This window comes from Sebastes fasciatus, chromosome 11 (genome assembly GCF_043250625.1).
Source record: "Sebastes fasciatus isolate fSebFas1 chromosome 11, fSebFas1.pri, whole genome shotgun sequence".
Lineage (NCBI taxonomy): Eukaryota > Metazoa > Chordata > Actinopteri > Perciformes > Sebastidae > Sebastes > Sebastes fasciatus.
The window spans coordinates 14,254,788-14,273,952 of record NC_133805.1 but is presented as its reverse complement, the minus strand read 5'-3'; the positions used below and the strand labels follow the sequence as shown (position 1 = coordinate 14,273,952).

Below are 19,165 nucleotides of genomic sequence, written 5' to 3'. Positions count from 1 at the left end.
AAAATACAACAAAGACATTTCATCTGTTTGAGATCTTTATTTCAACGTTCATTAGGACTCATCTTGGAATATTGACAGAATGTCCATTACACTGTACAGGTCTTTTTTTAATCACACATAGTAAAGATGCCCCAACATTGTCGTAATTCATTAGCTACTTGTTATACTGAGTTTTATTTTTAAACATTCTTGTCTCTGTGGGTAGAGGATAACGTCTTCCCAAAAGAAACCTACTATAATCATAAGCTGACCTTTACAGTGGCGCGGCATCAAACAAACCTACGTGCTCCTGGTAACCTTTCATTCCATTGTTGTTAACTGCTTGTCAGATAAAAAAAGGAGAAGCTTTGTCGAACACTAATTGACTGTCTGACAATGGCTGTACAGCAAATGGCTTTTCCAATAACTCTGCTTTTGTCGCAGAGGGACAAGAATAACATTCAAAGAATGCGTGGGTTCAAGTAAGTGCTATGACATTTCACAGACCATTGTTATATACCACTAGAAAAATACAGTAAACTCTTCCCAATGAGGACAGTTATGGCTGCAAGAATTGCACATTCATGCATACCTTATCGCATAAAAAACATATTTCACCTGTTACTGATAATTGAACTGCAAGTTACAGAGGCCTAGAAGTCCAGGTTCATAAGTGCATTCCTTTCACAAGACTTTAAAGTAATACATTTTGTGTGTGCATGCCCCATTTTTGTCTGTGTGAAGAACCAAACAGACAAATACCATCACATTTCTGGGCTAAAACGTGTTATTGATTCGACTGCCCGGTCTGTATCAGTTAAAATCCACAACTCCCCTTCATACCACCCGAGAGGAGTTTGTCTTACCCAATAATCTGTGATGCTACACCAGAGTTGGTGCAGACAGACAGAAGCATACCTCACAGATTCATTTTCTGGGGAGGAAAGAGCATTTTCTGGTTTGGATTGTTTTCGGGGGGTAATAACTATGTAACTTGGATGTTAATTTTGAGTTGCAAGAGTGAGACTGATTTGACAACCAGGTCTGGATAGTGTGACCTGATCATATCAGCATCAATCAGATCTCAAGGTTACCATTTATAAGCTCTGTGCTTTTTAAGGTATTTTATTTTTGTATCATAGTGAGGGTCCAGCATTTGAATTAATGAATCTATTTGTTAATAACATGAATAATTTAGCAGTCATAAACTGATGAGTAATTTATTAGTTGTAAATGTTTGGAGTTACTAGAGAATACAGATGCTGGAAAAAAGTGGAAAGTCAAAAAGGCAACCAGCCTACTCCGTATAAGCTTGTGTGAAATGTTGAGAGTAAGATGTGAATTTGTCAATAACAGAAAAAGCAATATGTCAGTGATGCCACAGTGAATTTCTCCTTTTATCCCCCGTCTTGAATGATTGCTGATCTGATGGCTTGGTAGAAGGACAATCTGCTCATTACACGTTCTTTCCCCCCGCCACTGCTCTGCTGTAACTTAGCTGGCACTATCCATGGAAACAGCCAATTGGGAGTATGTGTGTGTAAGGGACTGTGTGTGCATGCTCTTCATGTGTTTGTCTGCATGTGTGTGTGTTTCTGTTCTATCTTTGTTATCCTCTTAACTCTCTTGAGGTCTGCCCTCTCTCTCTCTCTAATCCCCAGAACACACACCCACACCCAACAGACGAAAAAGCATGGGGGAATAATTGAAGAACATACGGCCGTTAAGAGAAAACCAGTGATTCTGCCACAGGGTGAAAACTGAAAGACTCAAATCTGTGAGGGGGAGTATATAGCGGCGCTGTTCAGGCTCTTGTTAGGAGGATACAGCTGGAAAAACACAACACTGTAGCAGCTGCTTCAATCGATTATGAAAGGAATATTGCTGTAAGAAAGTGAAAAAATCCACAGTTCATGTTACTCTTTAATTAAATTGATTTTTTTTTACATTTCCCAAATGTTACTTACATATGCATTTAATTGAGGGTACATCTAATAAACTGACTCAAGGATGCACATGGGTTGCTGAATAGCTAAATGGCCAGGAGGTGGACATCAGCAACATGTGGCACCTGATCTAGGATCAAATGTAATCTTGCATCTTTTATTATTACGATAATGAGTAAATGTCAAGCAAATGTTAGTCTGAAGATAATTAAGAGATCAGAGTCAGATTAGTTATCCAGATCTCCTTCTAATCTTTGCTTTTTTTATTGTGAATTACTGGGTAATTTTACCTCTTCAGACAGTATTAGTAGCAGACATTGCTTTTATTTTAAGGTCACAACACAGAAAGGTTGGAAAACACTGATTTAGTGATTTAGAAGCTGTTTCATGTTGAAAAACTTGAATCACAGGAGCATTAATGTTCCCTGTGTGCCCTCATGGTGTTGTGATCCTCTAGCTCCCATAATAAATCAGTCATTGCTTCATTTCCTGGGATTGTGGTGAGCTTCTGGTGTCCTACCTTGCCATAGCTTGGGGTTTACTGAATTGATTGAATAACTGGGGCTGTATTCCTTTAGAGGAATGCAATCACGGCAAATTCTCGGTTACAGCAGCAGCTCTTTCCTGGGGTGTCCAAATCAATCCCTTCCCCTCTTAACACCAAACTTTTACACAGATTCCCTCCCTATATTCCCTCCTCTCTATCCCTTGCCCCCTCTCTTTTTTGTGTGTGTGTAGGCTACTTTATTTTGAAAGTTCAATACAGTAGTTACATAAACATCTTCAGATTTTTCCTCACAAAAAAATCAGCAAATATATTTCACAGTATAAAAATAATATAAAAATAAAATGAATTATACAACAAATAACATGACAGGAAAGGAAAAGATGAATAATAAAAACAAAAACAATATCTGTTAAACAATTGGAATAAATTTGAAATGTCCAAAAAAATCTAATCGTTTTTGCCTATTTAGAATTTTTGAGTTTTAAGTTTTCAATTGTAGTTAAATATGTCTTAAAATCAGTATCTTTAAAAGTATAAAGGAAGGGTATTCGTTTATATCTTTCCATATCATTGTATGGATATAATATTTTGCAATATATTATATTTATATAATAATATATATAATAATATTTCTAATTGTTTAAATTTCATCTGCCGAAAAACTGGGATTGTTAAAAAGTGAGTAAAATGTCAATCTTTGATAGTATTATATCTTTTTCCTCTATCTAGCTATATCAAGCTAGCCAAGTAAGGATAGATTTTACCTGGAAATTACGCTTTTATTCTTCAAAATAAATGTATACAATCTGTCATGCTTGGGGTAAAAACTTTTTTTTGGAGCACCCATCATTTGAGTATGAAAATACACTTTATAAAATACATTTCGTTTTCATTCTGCATAAAAGCAAATTGTTTTGACACCCTTAATTGGCATTATTCAACACTAACGGTCGATTGTGTTTTTATTTTGAAAGCTAAACACCGGAAGCCTTTCTCTCTCTCTCTTTGCTCACCGTACCCAGTCAGTGTCTCTCTACCTTCTCCCACTACCAGACCAGTTGAAAACATCCTCGCTCTCCGGAGGTGCTCCAGGATTTGAGAAGAGGAGAGGAGAGAGGAGACATCACCACCGATACACTGCTGCTGCTGCTCGACAACCATGCAGACACTCCGGGTCCCTTTTCTGCTGTTTTGGCTCGTTTGGGGCCACTCCTGCGCTCTCGGCGGAAAAGGTAGGTAACATAGAAAAAGAAAAAGATGGATAAAATCGAAATGTTTGACTGTTTTTAACCGTTTGAGTTGAACAAGTTGTCTAGCAACCAGCCGTCCGTGCAACAACTTCGTCGCCATTTAACAAGGTGTTTTGTTTGTTGTTGCTGACTCTAATTAACTTCTGAATATTCAATAGTGTGTTTTTTTTCTTGGGGTTATTTCTGTTTATTGATTAGTTACTGAAAGTTCACGTATAATGGTGGATAAATTACCTGGACAGGTGTTCAGTTTGGTGGGGAAGTTGTAGCTTTTGTTGTGACGTCACGCTACTGTGATAGAAGATTAGTTAGTGATAAGATAAGATAAGATAAGATGAACCTTTTATTAATCCCTGAAGGGAAATTCAGGTGTCAAAGCAGCAACATCAGCAAACAGAGTGAAACACAGGATATACCAAAATTATAAAAACAATAATAGAGACATAAAAGATACAGAGTGAATGGGTGAACATGGTGTGTGCAGTCCGTCAATACATAAATGTAATATGTACAGTCTATAAAGTGGTATATAGGATGTATAGTGTAAAGTAAGTGTAAAATGCACCAGTGGTTAGAGTCCAAGATGGTTGCAGATAGTGCATGTTTAAAGGTAGATAGTGCATGTTTAAAGGTAGATAGTGCATGTTTAAAGGTAGATAGTGCATGTTTAAAGGCAGATAGTGCATGTTTAAAGGCAGATAGTGCATGTTTAAAGGTAGATAGTGCATGTTTAAAGGGAGATAGTGCATGTTTAAAGGCAGATAGTGCATGTTTAAAGGGAGATAGTTCATGTTTAAAGGTAGATAGTGCATGTTTAAAGGCAGATAGTTCATGTTTAAAGGCAGATAGTGCATGTTTAAAGGCAGATAGTGCATGTTTAAAGGGAGATAGTGCATGTTTAAAGTTCTTAAAGTCCTCATAGTTATCATATGGGGGTCAGCCTTGGTTGTGGAGCCTGATGGCTACCAGCATGAAGGGCTGACCCAGGCGCCTTGTGTTGTGCCGAGGGGGGATGAGTCTGTGGCTGAAGGTTCTCCTCATCTTGACTAGCTCATCATGGCAGCAAAGCAGTAAATACTCACAAATGAGAAACTTATAGGGAATGGTTTGCATTTTAGAGTGAAAAAATTGTGAACTAAATGAGGTTGAGAACGAAATTCTTTTTGTTTTTGTCCTTTTACTGTACAACTCATCTCTGGACTAACTAAACAACACCCCAATCTCTCTCTCGCTCACACACACACACACACACACTCACACACTGTCACTCATCCATCCAGCAGTGCAGTCAGACATGCATCACAATTGGACATTAGTAACAGCACTTGCTTAACCACCTTTTAAGAGTATTGTTTGCTAATGCTTATTTTATGTCTTATTTACTCTTATTCTATTCTTAATCTTGTTGTGTGCTTGTTCTATCTTTTGCTGCTGTAACTCAGAAATTCCCCTCGGGGATTAATAAAGTACCTACCTACCTACCTACCTACCTTTATATCATGATTTAAATGAATATCTTTTTTGATAATGTTTTTGTATTTTCTGAATATCTTTCTAAAGCATGGGATAGGAGGAGAAAAGAGATACAGATACATTCCTTAGACTGCCTTTTTTTTGTCATGTTTGGATTTGTGTATGTGTCTTGTCGTACTTAGGGGGCTGTGATTATAAATCTGTGACTGCTTATTTGTTGTATTTCCATTGTGGGATGTATCCTGGAGCATTATTTGCGGGAGGTTCATGTTCACGATTGTGTCTGGATGATGTTTAAGTTTATGTATATGGATGATGCTGGTGTGTTGTGCTGTTAGATGATGGTGGGCGAACATGCTGGAGTGTTTGATTTGTTGTTAGTTAATGTGTCTGAATAACCCCATGAGGGATGGGTCATCATTCATATTCATAATCAATTATGACTAATAGTTTGAGCTCTGATGATAGACATAACTCACCACGGTTTCACTGGCTATAGGAATTCCCATATTGACACGTAAGTATTTATGTCGCCCTTAAACGTTGCTGGGAAACTCTTCTTCACATAACGCTGTGTCTTGGAGGCAACCTTACATGCCCCAGTTGCTTTTGAAATGATTACCACCATAAATACGACATTTATTGAGGATAAGAGCGGTTATGTTGCTTGTCATGATTGGCTGGTTGGCCAGTGATCTGAAGATGATTTCTAACTATGATAATCGATTGGTGCTCGGGGAGGGCAGCACGGTCAGGGCGTTGTATTCAGTCACATACTCACCCTGTGATATCCTCATATCTTCCTCTCTCTCTCTCACGCACACACACACACACACACGGTGTCGACGCTGTCTATGAAGGGCAGCGGCGGTTACAGTGGTATTAATTGGGTCTCTGGAGTGAGAGCGCTGCTGACTGGCTGTCTGCGCTCAACCAAACATTATCATTATTTTCCCTGTTTATGAAAGACCTCTACATGGCTGGGAGCCAGAGGGAAGGCTAACTAGGTTTAGTTTAAGTTTAGAGAAGAGCCTGTTTTCTGTAGAGATTCAGCTTTGATTGGTGTATGTGTGCATATACTGTATATATACTGGGGCTGTCAATCGATTAAAATATTTAATCACGATTAATCGCATGATTGTCCATAGTTAATCGCGATTAATCACTAATTTTTTTATCAATTCAAAATGTACCTTTTAAAGGGAGATTTGTCAAGTATTTATTACTCTTATCAATATGGGAGTGGGCATAATGCTGCTTTATGCAAATGTATGTATATATTTGTTATTAGAAATCAGTTAACAACACAAACAATGACAAATATTGTCCAGAAACCCTCCCAGGTACTGCATTTAGCATATAAAAATATGCTCAAATCATAACATGGCAAACTGAAGCCCAACAGGCAACAACAGCTGTCAGTGTGTCAGTGTGCTGACTTGACTATGACTTGCCCCAAACTGCATGTGATTATCATAAAGTGGGCATGTCTGTAAAGGGGAGACTCGTGGGTACCAATAGAACCCATTTACATTCACATATCTTGAGGTCAGAGGCCAAGGGACCCCTTTTGAAAATGGCCATGACCGTTGTTCCTCGCCAAAATTTAGCCTAAGTTTGGGGCGTTATTTAACCTCTTTCGCGACAAGCTAGTGACGGGGAAAGAAAAGTAATTTTCTTTGAATGAAAAAAACGACAGCGCACGGGGAAAGCACCCGTGGGTGAAGCTGCCCTCGTCAAGTGGATTGATAGCCCCTGAAACTCTCCTCTTCACTGCAGCGCCAGCAGCTCATGCAGACCGACGCCCGTCTCCCTCCACACCGCTAACGGGGGACAGAGCCATGGATGCGTGCTCACGCTGCAGAGGGCAGAGCTGGCAAGCTGGCGCATGTCTGGAGAGTGAACCGGAGTAACGTTTAAAATTTTGTTACTAATAACAGTGCTAAAAAACACTTTCATATAACGTTTGTCGTCCTTAAATACAAGTTGCAAATCCTTAATATCTATACAAGCGATTTTTGCGTTTCAAATCGGTTTTATATCGATATACGTCTCCCGTGAAGGACAACTTGCGAGTACCTATCGATGTAGTTGGATCGTAGGAATATAAATCGATACATCGATGTAGTAGATTAATCGTTACACCCCTAGATGCCAGTATCTTCACTCATAGATTTAAAACTGAGCCCACTACAACCTAAAAATCACAAGTTGCGTTAATGCGTTAAAGAAATTAGTGGCGTTAAAACGAATTTGCGTTAACACTTTATTATTATATTTATACATTAACTTCGACAACCCTAATATATACACATATAAACCGTTCTCATTGGCTATGCAATGCACAGGTATATAATCTGGTCTTAAGATCAAATATCATGTTTATGAAATGACTGAATTGTTTTGACTCAGTAAAGAAATCATTGTAATTTCCTAAGATTTGATAAGCCTTTGTATTGTTAAGTAAAGCCATTTCCTCATAACAATTGAAAAGGAATATATTAAGACCTCAGTGTGCTGGCTGGATGTTTGCTTGCTGTATAATAGAGACTCAGAGAGTGAGTTTCTGTGTGTGTAGATTTTGCATTTACAAGCTCAGCAGAATGCAGTACTGTGTACATATACATGAGACAAAGGCTTGCTGCTGAATACCTTTTACATAAGAAGTCAGGAAATAGACCAGAGCAGATGAATGCCAACGAACACAGACTGAGAGGATTTGAGGGGTGCTGAAAGAAAAAGAAAGGGAGAAAAAAAAAAATCGAAAACAAGATCAGATTTATGGGTGTCTTTTCAACAGAGCCGTCTAGCTGCATTATCCTCGCTGGAACATAAATCGTGAAAGCGATGTGGAACGTAGAAGCATAACTCAGGTTTTCCTCTTCTGTGCAATGACTTGTGAAACTATGTCTGAAACAATGTGGGAACTGCTCTGCCCGTCCTGTCGCTCTTTTCCTCTTTAGTGTCATTCATGCCCTTTCTATTCTCTTTCTTTCCTCTGCTTTCTCACTTGTGTTTTCCTCCATGTCTCTCTCTTTTCCTTTGACTCTCTCACTGTTTGTTGCTTCGCTCTGTTGAGTTGATGCCATTCGGAGGGCAAATGTCACACAGAGAGAGAGAGAGAGAGAGATGTTTCGTCCTTCTCACTTCTTCTTCCGAGCTCGAGCAACCTTCATTCTGATTTCCAGAGCCGCTGCTCTTCCTCTCTCCACTGCCCTGGATTCAATTCCAAAGTTTTATGGGCTTAAGTGAGTTGTATAAATGGCGAGGCAGTCTTCTTTCTGTCTTACTTTGCCTTTTCTCATCTGGAGAGTGTCACATTCTCACTCTATCCCGGGTACCTCTATTACCGACGCCCTCCTCAGTCCCATTTATATTCTCTCCCTTTCCTAGCCTGTCCAGATCTTCTCTTTCTTTTACTCCTGTTGTACCTTTTCTCAACCTCCCTCCACCTCCAAACCTTCTCAGTCCTTTACTTTCCCCAGTTTTTGTTCTCTAATGCCTCACAAAGGAGAAAAATACATGTTTGCTATTAGGGATGGAAAAAAATTGATTCAGCTATGTATCGCGATTTTTTTTTTTTTACAATTTTGAAATACATTTTTTTTAATGGCAGAATCAATATATTTGCTTCATTTGAGTCTATGCGGAGGTAGAAGGAAGTTACCGCTTTTATTGTTGCAGTCTGAGCAACGTGACGTCATATTCATTCCATATCCGTCAACGAAAACACACAGCAGCCAGCTGCCACGAGTCAAAACGAAAAAGTAGAAAATGGCGGAGGTTTAAATCCAAAGTGGTTAACACTACACCTACAATAAAGTATGGAAACACTTGCAGGAAAAGCAGAGCTAGACATCATGGCTAAAGAATCAAATCAGCCGACGCTACAACTATAGAGAACCCATATACTGACATTTATGTTAAATGCATTAAAACAGCCCCGATGGAGCTGACCGTGGATGTATAAAGAGAACGGAGCTAACGGGAGAGCTAGCGACAGACTTAGCTTGACGAAGTTGGTGGAAGTATACACGTGTGACTACGTCCGGTTTTCAAAATAAGGTGTTAACAAAGGGAACTGTATATACAAAATACATATATAGAAAAAAGATTGATTGTATTATATCTACCAGAAGTATAAAACGTTACATGTCCCCTATAAATTAAAAAGAAATATCACAAATTTCCGAGGGAAATATCTTTATTCTTTGAGTTTTGGGTTGCTGGAAAAAATTAAATAACCCCTGACAATGAATGATATATTTGACTTCAGGACATCTCTGACTACAAATATGCTGAAAAACAATCGGGAGCTGTATCGTCCCAGCACTATTTGCTATATGTAAAAAGGTGTGTGTGTGTGTGAGTTGTAATGGCAGGCAATGTGTTGAAAAAGACTGAGTACCCTTGTGCTTTGTACTGGCATTTATAAGTGTGTGTAGGGGAATGTCAGGTCTGTGTGCTGCTGGAAGTATATGCAAATGAGGGCAGATATGCAAATGAATGTCCTAATTTGGATGTTAATTACTCAGCACGGCTAATTATAATATGTCTGATGAGGCGTAAGGTGGAGGAGAGGAGCGAAATGGAAGGGCTGCCATAGGATGATGTATATGTGGTGATGAGAAACATGAGTGTGTGTGTATGAGAGAGAGAGAGAGAGAGAGAGAGAGAGGTGTTTGTGTGTGGGCTTGTGTATACGCCAGTATCACACCAGCTGGTCCAATGGCCCCGGTGGGGCTCTCTGGTCAGCACTGCTCAATATGTGGTGGATAAACATTGCATGCAGTGCTGACTTCTGAGAGTCGCCCTCACACACACACACACACACACACACACACACACACACACACACACACACACACACTGCCCCGATCTCTCACTGATGCATGGACACACATTCACATTCTCGGACACTCCTGTACTTTGAAACTATCTGAGTGAACAGTTTTTTATTTCTTGATAAAGACACGCATATTTCCCCTTCGCCAGGTGGCAGGTTATCAGTAAATGAGTAAGGTGGTGCTGTAGAGGAGACAGAGAGAGAGGTGAACCTGTAATGGGAGAGGGAAGAGCAGAAAGAGGCAAAACAAGGAGAAACACGCTGTGCATGTGGAGTTAGAAACACAAAGAATGGGACAGAAACCAACTTTCCTGAACTGTGACCTTACTAGAGATGGCTTGATACCAGTTTTTAATGTCCGATACCAATGCTGCAACGATTAAAATGACCTCCACATTTACCAGGTGCAACATTAAAGTGAGGAACACTTTAATGCATCAATGATTAGAATACAATAATATTATATATATTATTCTGCATACTTTTACTTTTGGTACTTAAAGTATATGTTGATGCTAATACGTATGTACGTTTACTTAAGTAGCCTACTATTTTGAATGAAGGACTTTTACTAGTAGCTAGTATTTTACACTGTAGTATTACTACTTTTACTTAAGTAGAGATCTGAGTTTTTCTTCCATCTGTGTATGTTAATATTAGTTTATTGAAATATTAAAAGGGTTTCCTTTCACTAACATGCACACAATTTTCAGGTGCAGTTAATGTAGTGTAGTGCGTGCGCTACAATCATGAAGAAGACAAAACACTGCCATTTCTCCTCTCCTCTTCCCGCTGTAAGTCACTCAACGCTGACCGTCAGACCCCTGCACACACAGTTGGCTTAGAGACCTGCATTTATGTTGACAGTCGGTTCTGTAAGGAACATACAATTCGTTTTCTGTCTGGGCTACACACAAAACATTTGGGGCTTTAGCCCCGGCAAAATGACCTGGCAACACCGACTTAGAAGAGTGTATGTGCTGGACTGTTATTTGCGACAGATCTCGGCAACTGATGACATCACTTGTGTGTGTGCAATGCTAGTCACCATCCATGTTTGTTTTGGTACAAGAACATGCGACAAATGACTTTCTTGCTGGATTTGCGAAGTCGCCTACTGCCAGTAGTGTTGCCTAGTGTATTTACTCAGTCATAAGGTTTATCCCCATTCTTGACTGAACAGCCTGAATCGGTTAAGCCATGTTTGAAGAACAGGGCGCAGGAAATGGTAGCCTATTTCATTCAATGACAAAAGGCTTCATTTACGAAATATTCTTATCCTTGGGATTTGTGCTTCTGGCGCAATTGAAGTAAGTTATAGCAAGTGGATTCTGATAATAAATCAGTGGCCTCCACTGATTTCCATTATTAAATACATGAGTGCAGTCGCTCGAGGTATAATTTTATTAGTTTCATCATCGTCTCTTAAAAAATCTCTTTTTCTCTAAAGCAAAATCTAGTAAAAATGTTCCCAATGATGCCCAATGATTCTTTTGTTTTAGCTTGTTTGCTATCACGGACATTACTGTAAAACATTGAAAAATAGCCTTAGTGCTGGCAGCGAGAGCAGATCCAAGGGCAAATAGGGAGGAGGTGCCCCTGAACTTCTAGGGAGGTTTTGTTTTAGTGGAATTTTTTTCTTGTGAGCTATTCTTTTAGTCTTCAGATAAGCATTCAGATTTACCAATTTTGAAAATGGCTTGTACTCAGTCAGTCAGAGTTTGGCTGAATAGAGCAGTGTTCAGCTGCAGCAGCGACTTCCAGACTGAACTGAGGCGCTGTGCCTCCGCGGTGTCCACGAGCTGGTGTCATTGAAGTGTTATCTATGGTCTCTATGTACACAGGCCTAGCAATCCTTTATTAAACAATAGGCCGCGGTCTGTTGTGACTTATGATAAAGCCTGAAGTTATGAAGACACGCACCACTGCACACTGCTTTAATTATAATTCCAATACAAACTTATTAGCCTGCTGTGTATTTGTACAGCTAATAAAATGTGTTAACATTGTAGCGTGCGTTCGTTTCCAGCCAAATATATGAAACGCGCACAGATTCACACGCACACCCACACGCACACACCAATTGAGTCATTTCCTTCATCTCCCTTTCAAGTTGTCCTGTGTGGGTTTCTTGTATAGTCAGTCCAAAGCCCCACATAAGCTTTGAAATGGCTTTATATTTGATTTTTTTTTTATTGCTTCTGATTCCCTCCAGTGGCAATCATAAAAGAGCCATGTGTTTTCCATCATGAGATATGATTCTGGAGATGTTTTACAACCTCAGGTTTGCGTGAATATTGGAGAGGTAGGCTACAAAGTGAAACTACACAGTGTAACATCACAGGTCCTACGGCAAGTCATGCCAAAGGGAATTCTTTTAAGTTTTCTAATACTGTGCCTACAAGGCAACTCAGTGTGTGACTGAAAAACAAATCACAACAAAAGAATATCTTGAGAGGAGGCTGAACATAACCGTGTGTGTGTGTGTGTGTGTGTGTGTGTGTGTTTGTGAGTGTGTGAAAAACAGACAAGAAAGAAAGAGTCTGTGTGGTTTTTGCTCACACCTTCAGTCACGTCCGCATGCATACACAGACTGATGCACCTGGTGTACCTGAAGCTACAATCGCTGCTCAGGAAGAAAGGAATCGCAGCAGGGAGGGAAAATGAAAGCATGTCCTTAAGAAGAAAGGTTTTAATTTTCATGAGTCATCAGTCAGAAGTGTTATCTGTTTCTCTCTGTCTGTCTTCCTGTTTCTTCCTCAAGGACTCGCTCTCTATCACCCCACCTGTCTCCGTCGGTGTCACTGACTTTGCCTCTCTTTTCTTCTCCCCTCCTGGCAGCAGCACATTAGATATGAGGGTTTGGATTTGTGTGTGTGTGTGTGTGTCAGTGCAAATATCCCAGTTTCTCCTCTCAGATCACTTTCACATTTTCATCTACTCCTCCTTTTGTAAATCTGCCAGTCTCGAGCCTCACCTCACTACAGAGAGCATGTCCTCACCTCTGCCGTTGCCCTTCATGTCTCCTTTTGTTTTTTGCCTTGTCTGCTCTCCGTCCCTTACTCCATCTCTTCGTCTGTTGCATTTATAAATCATTTAGATGATGTAGTTAGTAGGGCTGGGACGATACACCTATCTCCCAATTAATTTAATTAAGTTAACTTTTTTTAACACTAGGCCGTGGGAAAATGTTGACTCATAAACTTCTAGGGACTTTTAATTTGTAAAATATCTAAATTAATACATTTAGTTTGATTTTCGTGTCCTTAAGTCAAATAAATTATATCAGTCATTGTCAGGCATTATTTGTAAAAAGATTTCCAGCAACCCAAAAACCAAAGAATAAAGACATTTACTTCACAAATTAGTGGTATTTTCTTTATAATTTATAAGGGATATGTAATGGTTTGTACTTCTGGTGAATATAATCCAATCAGTCTTATTTCCATATATGTATTTTATATATTTTGAAAAATGGACGTAGTCAAACATGTATACTTCAGCTAACTTCGCCAAGTCCATCGCTAGCTCTCTGTAGCTCTCCCCGTCAGCTCCATCGGGGCCGTTTGAATGCATTTAACATAAATGTCAGTATATGGGTGCTCTACAGTTGTAACGTCGGCCGATTTGACCACGATGATGCGAGTGACGGCTGGCTTGACCGCACGTTACCGCGATACGATAGCGTTTCCTGGCCATGACAGAGTTAGCATGCAGCTTTAGCCATGATGTCTAGCTCTGCTTTTCCTGCAATGTGTGAACCCAAAGTGTTTCCATACTTTACTGTATGTGTTTACCACTCTGGTAACTTCGTTCTACCTCCATATAGACTCAAATGAAGCAAATATATAGATTTTTTTCTCACCCCAAGACTGTGTGTGTATCATATTTGTATATGGTGTCTCTTTGTGTTTATAATGGATTGTGCAAAATCCATTTTAGCAACTTGTCATATAGTAATATGCCTACCTGAGACAGCTACTAATTAAGTGTTTCATGCCTCTTGGGCTTAGATTACCTTTATAATGTGATTTTCTGTTGCATGAAAAGAAATGAAAATGTGTGTTATTGGCAAATTAAAAGCAGATACGTTTGAAAACAAAACATATACGTGTATATATATTCCTGTCAGAACAACCTAGACATCAATTTAATTTAATTCCTTTCTAATTTAATTTCCTCCTGAAAAATTTCCTCTTTGATGGAATACCAAAGGAATACATTTTCATTTATGAAAGTCTTGCCAGGCGCAAAAACATGTGCCGGACACTTAATAAATCCACACTGAAGTGCAAAAAGTTTTTAAGTTCTGAAATGAATAATCATATACTGTAATGAGAAAACGGCAGTATTTCTTTTCAAATATTCTTGCATGGAGACGTTTGTTGTTTAATTAAAATTCCCCAGTGGGAATAAGAGAAACTGGTTTATTTTTCTGTTTTCTTTCTAAAATTCTGGGTCCTGTGGAAAAAAGTGTATTTAACGACAAAACACACTTTCTTCTTCTGCTTTCTTCTTTTTTTTGTGGCGTGTTCTGTCTTTTTTTCTGGTCACCTTGTCAGCTTTCATTGTGCATAGCAAAGGTGGGGAAGTTATGACGTGTTTTTGTCAAAAAATAAATATATAAAATATAAAGGGACATAAAAAGGCGCTTTCTAGAGTTTTTCATTTGGCTGTTGCAGAAGTCTAAATACAAATTAACACAGTCTGCACACTGTAATTTTCATGTCCTTAAACAAGTGTCCTCCTCATATATTAAAGCTGCAGTAGGTAGAAATGGAGCAAATATGATTAAAAAAAGTTATTTTTATAAAACTATAAACGTCACTGACAGTAGTGCATGAGACAGGTAATCTGAAAAAAATCATGTGCCTCTGTGTCCTCCGGTGTCCTCCGGTGTCCTCCGGTGTCCTCCGGTGTCCTCCGGTGTCCTCCGGTGCTTCTAATGGCATCTGACAGGAGGAAAACAACCAATCAGTGCCGAGCTGGAGCTTGCCGTCTCTGAGCCGGCTGTCAATTACCGCCAACAAGCCGGAGCACAGCCAATAGGAACACTCTCTCTCTGAAATGACCTGTGATTGGCAAAAGTCTCCCGTCACGGGCTAGACTTTTTAAAGCCTGAAAACAGAGCCATGAGGAGGTGCAGAAGTCTAGCTTCCTCTCAGAACACAATATGCTGAAAGGTTATTATGGAATGTTTGTCCAATGATGCCAAAAAACGTTCTGCCTACATACAGTATGTATATTAGACTGCTAAAATCATGCTTATATTTCTACTTAGCAGATCAAAACCTGCTATAGTTGAGCACATGCACAAATATTGACTTTTCCATGTCACTAGTGACTGTAACAGGAAGTGTTCTCCAGGGACTTAATGACCTCATTTGTGTTATTCACAGTTTTGTTATTATAATTTTGTGTGTGTCCACATGAAAGATGAACTGTGGGCATAGGGCTGATGAGGCCATTTACACTTTATTATTACCATGAAACCAGTAATGTGATTGTGAGTCACCCACTGCATATTTTCCTGATCCATAAATTTGGAGGTGTCAGATAGGAGCCTCAATTTCCGATTTGTAATGTACTCCCCGGCTTTGCCTTTGTTCTTTCCATTTGCAGTTTGATGTATTGTCTGTTGTTGCCCTCGAAGTCATTTAGTCCTCCTCCTCTGTGCGCTCCTCCTATATACTCATCCGACCTTTCAACCCGACTGCCGAGTACTCGTACACAACCTCGTTGCTTTCCACCTCTCTTTGTCTCTCTCTCTGTTTGTCCCTGAAGGAACGAGCAGTATTTTGCCACCCACAACTATTGTGGCCAGCATAGCATTTCCCATCAAGTCCATGTCACAACAGATGAGTTTTAATTTTTACTTACTCTAGTGTAATGAAATGTTCTTTTTATTTTATCCATGGTCCACAGCTTTTGCTATTACAACTCTGTTCCCTGTCAGCAAAAAATCCTATTAATCTTTCTGCAATTTCAGCATTGTTTTTGCACACTCCGATAATGGTGCTTACCCAGGTTTTTCGAGCTCATTATTGTTAATCGATTGACATTCGTCATCGCACACTGAAAACGAAACATCCTTTTTATCAGCGAGAGCTCGTCTGGGCCTTTGTGCATTCTAATGTACAGACGCATACTTACTCTTGTATACGACAATTACATCCTTTTCAGAGGTGATATTTCCTCTTACAAGGTGTCAAGGAAAGACTGACAAAAGGTGTTATTTGCAAGTGAAAGCACATAGTGTTCACACTGTTTTGTATTGTAAGGGTATATGCAGTGCAGTGTGTCTGTGTGTTTATAATTGGTTTAATTGAAAGTTGGTTCATGAAAAGATACTTGGTCCTTACACTGACAAGCCTGTCTTGTAATGTGGCCTCACATGGCTCAAAGGTGATTCTGTCTCGCTGTGCTGTGATGGTTGATGGTATGTAGTCATAGCCTCTCCTAATGCCTCGCTATGAAGGTATTTTTTCAGAATATTGAATGTACATTTCTGCTTCTGAATTCGCCTCGGCAGGTCCGTGTTATATATATATCTGGCGTAGGAAGTGTCTCTATCACGTCTCATTAGTGCTGCATTTTTATAAACTATGATTATCTGGTCAAAACCTTATCAGTGGAAACACTGGGTGTCTTTGCAACTTCAGCGTAGAGGATTGGGATGTTTATAACAAGTTCAGCAATATCTGCTGCCTTACATTCGAAACACAGCTCCGCTCGCTCATTGGAGCAGCTTTGACTGATAGGGTATTACTCGTGGCGTGTAAAGGCCTTTACACAGCGGGGGCATTTTTTTCATGCGATTAATTCAAACCTTTTATTGAAGAAGTGTTGCAACTGTCACAAGTTTGCATCGCTAGTGGTATGAATATTTTTAATGCAAAATATTAGCAGGCGAGTATTTTGCACTATCATGCCGTTTTATTCGTCATGCCACTGGTGTTTAAAGGCCTTAACCAATCAGATTGTACTGTGGGTGGGACATCAAGTGAGGCTTCAGAGGACTACACACAAGAGACAGACGGCTGCATCAGAGCCAAAGTAGCACATTTTAAAATTAATTAATTTAATCTGCAGTCGGATCAAAAAAACGATTCGGACAATCATAAAAATGCTAAATATTGCAGCCGATAATCGTCCAGACCGATAATTGGATGATCCTTAGAATATATTGCATCAGTTTCTGTATAGTTTTGTCAAACGAAAAGGTAAATACAAGACTATAAATTTAAACAATTCTCCCTCCTCTTTCTCCGTCTCTCTCTCTCTCAAACACAATCTGTTCTGTCTGATTAGACAGAAACACTTTGTTTTTGCGAGACAGTGAAATGACTCCGGTGTTAAATAAACTTTTATGCATTGTTTTTTTCGAGTCAAAGGCAGTCAGATAAAAAAAAAAAATGACGGCCCTCCAAACAAAAAGCAAGAAGAAGCAAGAATGTCCTCTTCAGCCTACCTGTCACAATTAACCCACGACTGAACTGTTCAATTTCTATTAAAATGCCAGGGCTTTGTGTGTGGATTGCTCACCCCCATATCTCTGTGGCACTTTTCCTCTGTAATTATAGTCAATTTTCTTCACAAGCAGACAATAAGTGCATTGTATTGAGTTGAAAAGACAGTGCCACCATACTGGCACATCAGATTGGTGAGCAAAAATGACTTTTGATAGTTGAAAACAAGGAAATACTTGAAACAGTCGGCTTCCTTGCTATGGCAACATAGTCTTAGTATCCTCCTGAGACTAAATAATTTACTTTTCACCGGAACACTGTAGTCAGAAATGTGCTTTTCTCTTCCAGATTATTGGAGGAGTAAATTCAACTCTACAGGCAATAAAAACTTTACAGCTTTCATTTCTCCATTTATGCAACAACATCGACTGTGTTACTGAAATATGTTGTCCATTTATAAAGCGATGGGTCCAACTGGAGCACATTGCATTGATGAATGTGTCCTTTATAAGCTTGTTACATTGTGTTGAATATCAGTCACCATTCACCTTTAGATCTTGGATTGGTGGTGTTTTGAACCTTTGATTACACTTTATCTGTCACAAGAGATAGATTTTTCTAGTGAGAGAAAAGAGTGTTTTTGTAAAGGAAAGCCAGAGCCCCAGAGGCAGTGGTGTGGAGAGAGAGGAGGAGTGGAGGGGAGGAGAGGGTCACAGATGAAATAACCAGAATGAAATGGTATGGGAGTGAATAAAGGAGCACTGATCACACTCCTGATGTATTGGTTTGGGATGTATTAGCATTAAAACACATCATCAATCCTCTCTCCTCCCCTCCTTTCTCCTCTCTCCCAGTGTGACCGCTCACCCATTATACTTTATTTAAAGTAATTGACCAGAAAATGGTTCTGAGTTGTCATCAGAAAGGAAAGTGCTCTTTTTAGCAGCTGCAGTCTTGCAACTTAGGGATGTAATGGCTGTTTGCCTTTATTGGACATTAGTGCGTGTTATTTCTCTGCCTACCTCTTTCATACTTTCCCTCCCACAGCTGCCCTTTTCCCCCCATAGCCTTTGTACTGTCTTCCCCTCATGCACAGTTAAACGCACACGTACACATTCACTAAGCAGCTCCTCAGCCTGTGTAATAAGGATGCTTTCCTCACCAGTAATAGGGATCAGCTGGGAATGGAGTGGTCCAAGATGGCAGCTCCACAAAGGAGCTGACAGATGCTTGGGAATGAGACAAATCAGGGAGAAGATGGCCCAGCTAAGTCGTCTTGTTAACCCCCTGACCTTTGTCTCTCTTTCTCTCTCTGCCCACTTGGACGACTGACTTACAGAATAGTATCTTTATTGTCGTCGTGCTTAGAACAACGAAAGTCCGTTTAGTCAGCTCTTCAGCACTAGATTGCTCACATTGGTTCTCACAAAGAGGCTGAGCCGTCATACAATATTAAAGTGCTACGCTGTTTACCTCTCAAGGTGCTGTTTGCCTCTCAAGCATCATTTCTTTATTTAGACAGTAGCCTAGAGGAGCAAAGTGAAGGGGAAACGCTGGTAATTGCTCGGGAAGTCGAGACATAAATTCACCATCTCGAATTTTACCAGCTCTTGCAGGCACTCTGTCGACTAGTGTCATTACATTCAGAAGACGTTCTTCTTTTAGTTCCGTGTTATTTCGTCTGTCTTTGAGAA

General features: G+C 39.7%; 2 protein-coding genes across 2 annotated transcripts in view; one reads left to right on the top strand and one right to left on the bottom strand.

The window, feature by feature from the left end:
- Window positions 1-19,165, bottom strand: part of rbp2b (retinol binding protein 2b, cellular) — a 232,898-nt gene that overhangs the window by 24,584 nt on the left and 189,149 nt on the right. The gene's annotated exons all lie outside the window — the stretch shown is intronic.
- clstn2a (calsyntenin 2a) overlaps window positions 3,492-19,165 on the top strand; it is a 165,767-nt gene continuing 150,093 nt past the window's right edge. The window contains exon 1 of the mRNA XM_074650901.1: window positions 3,492-3,665. Within this exon, the coding sequence (XP_074507002.1) occupies window positions 3,593-3,665 (73 nt within the window). The 5' untranslated portion in view covers window positions 3,492-3,592. The remainder of the gene's footprint in view (window positions 3,666-19,165) is intronic.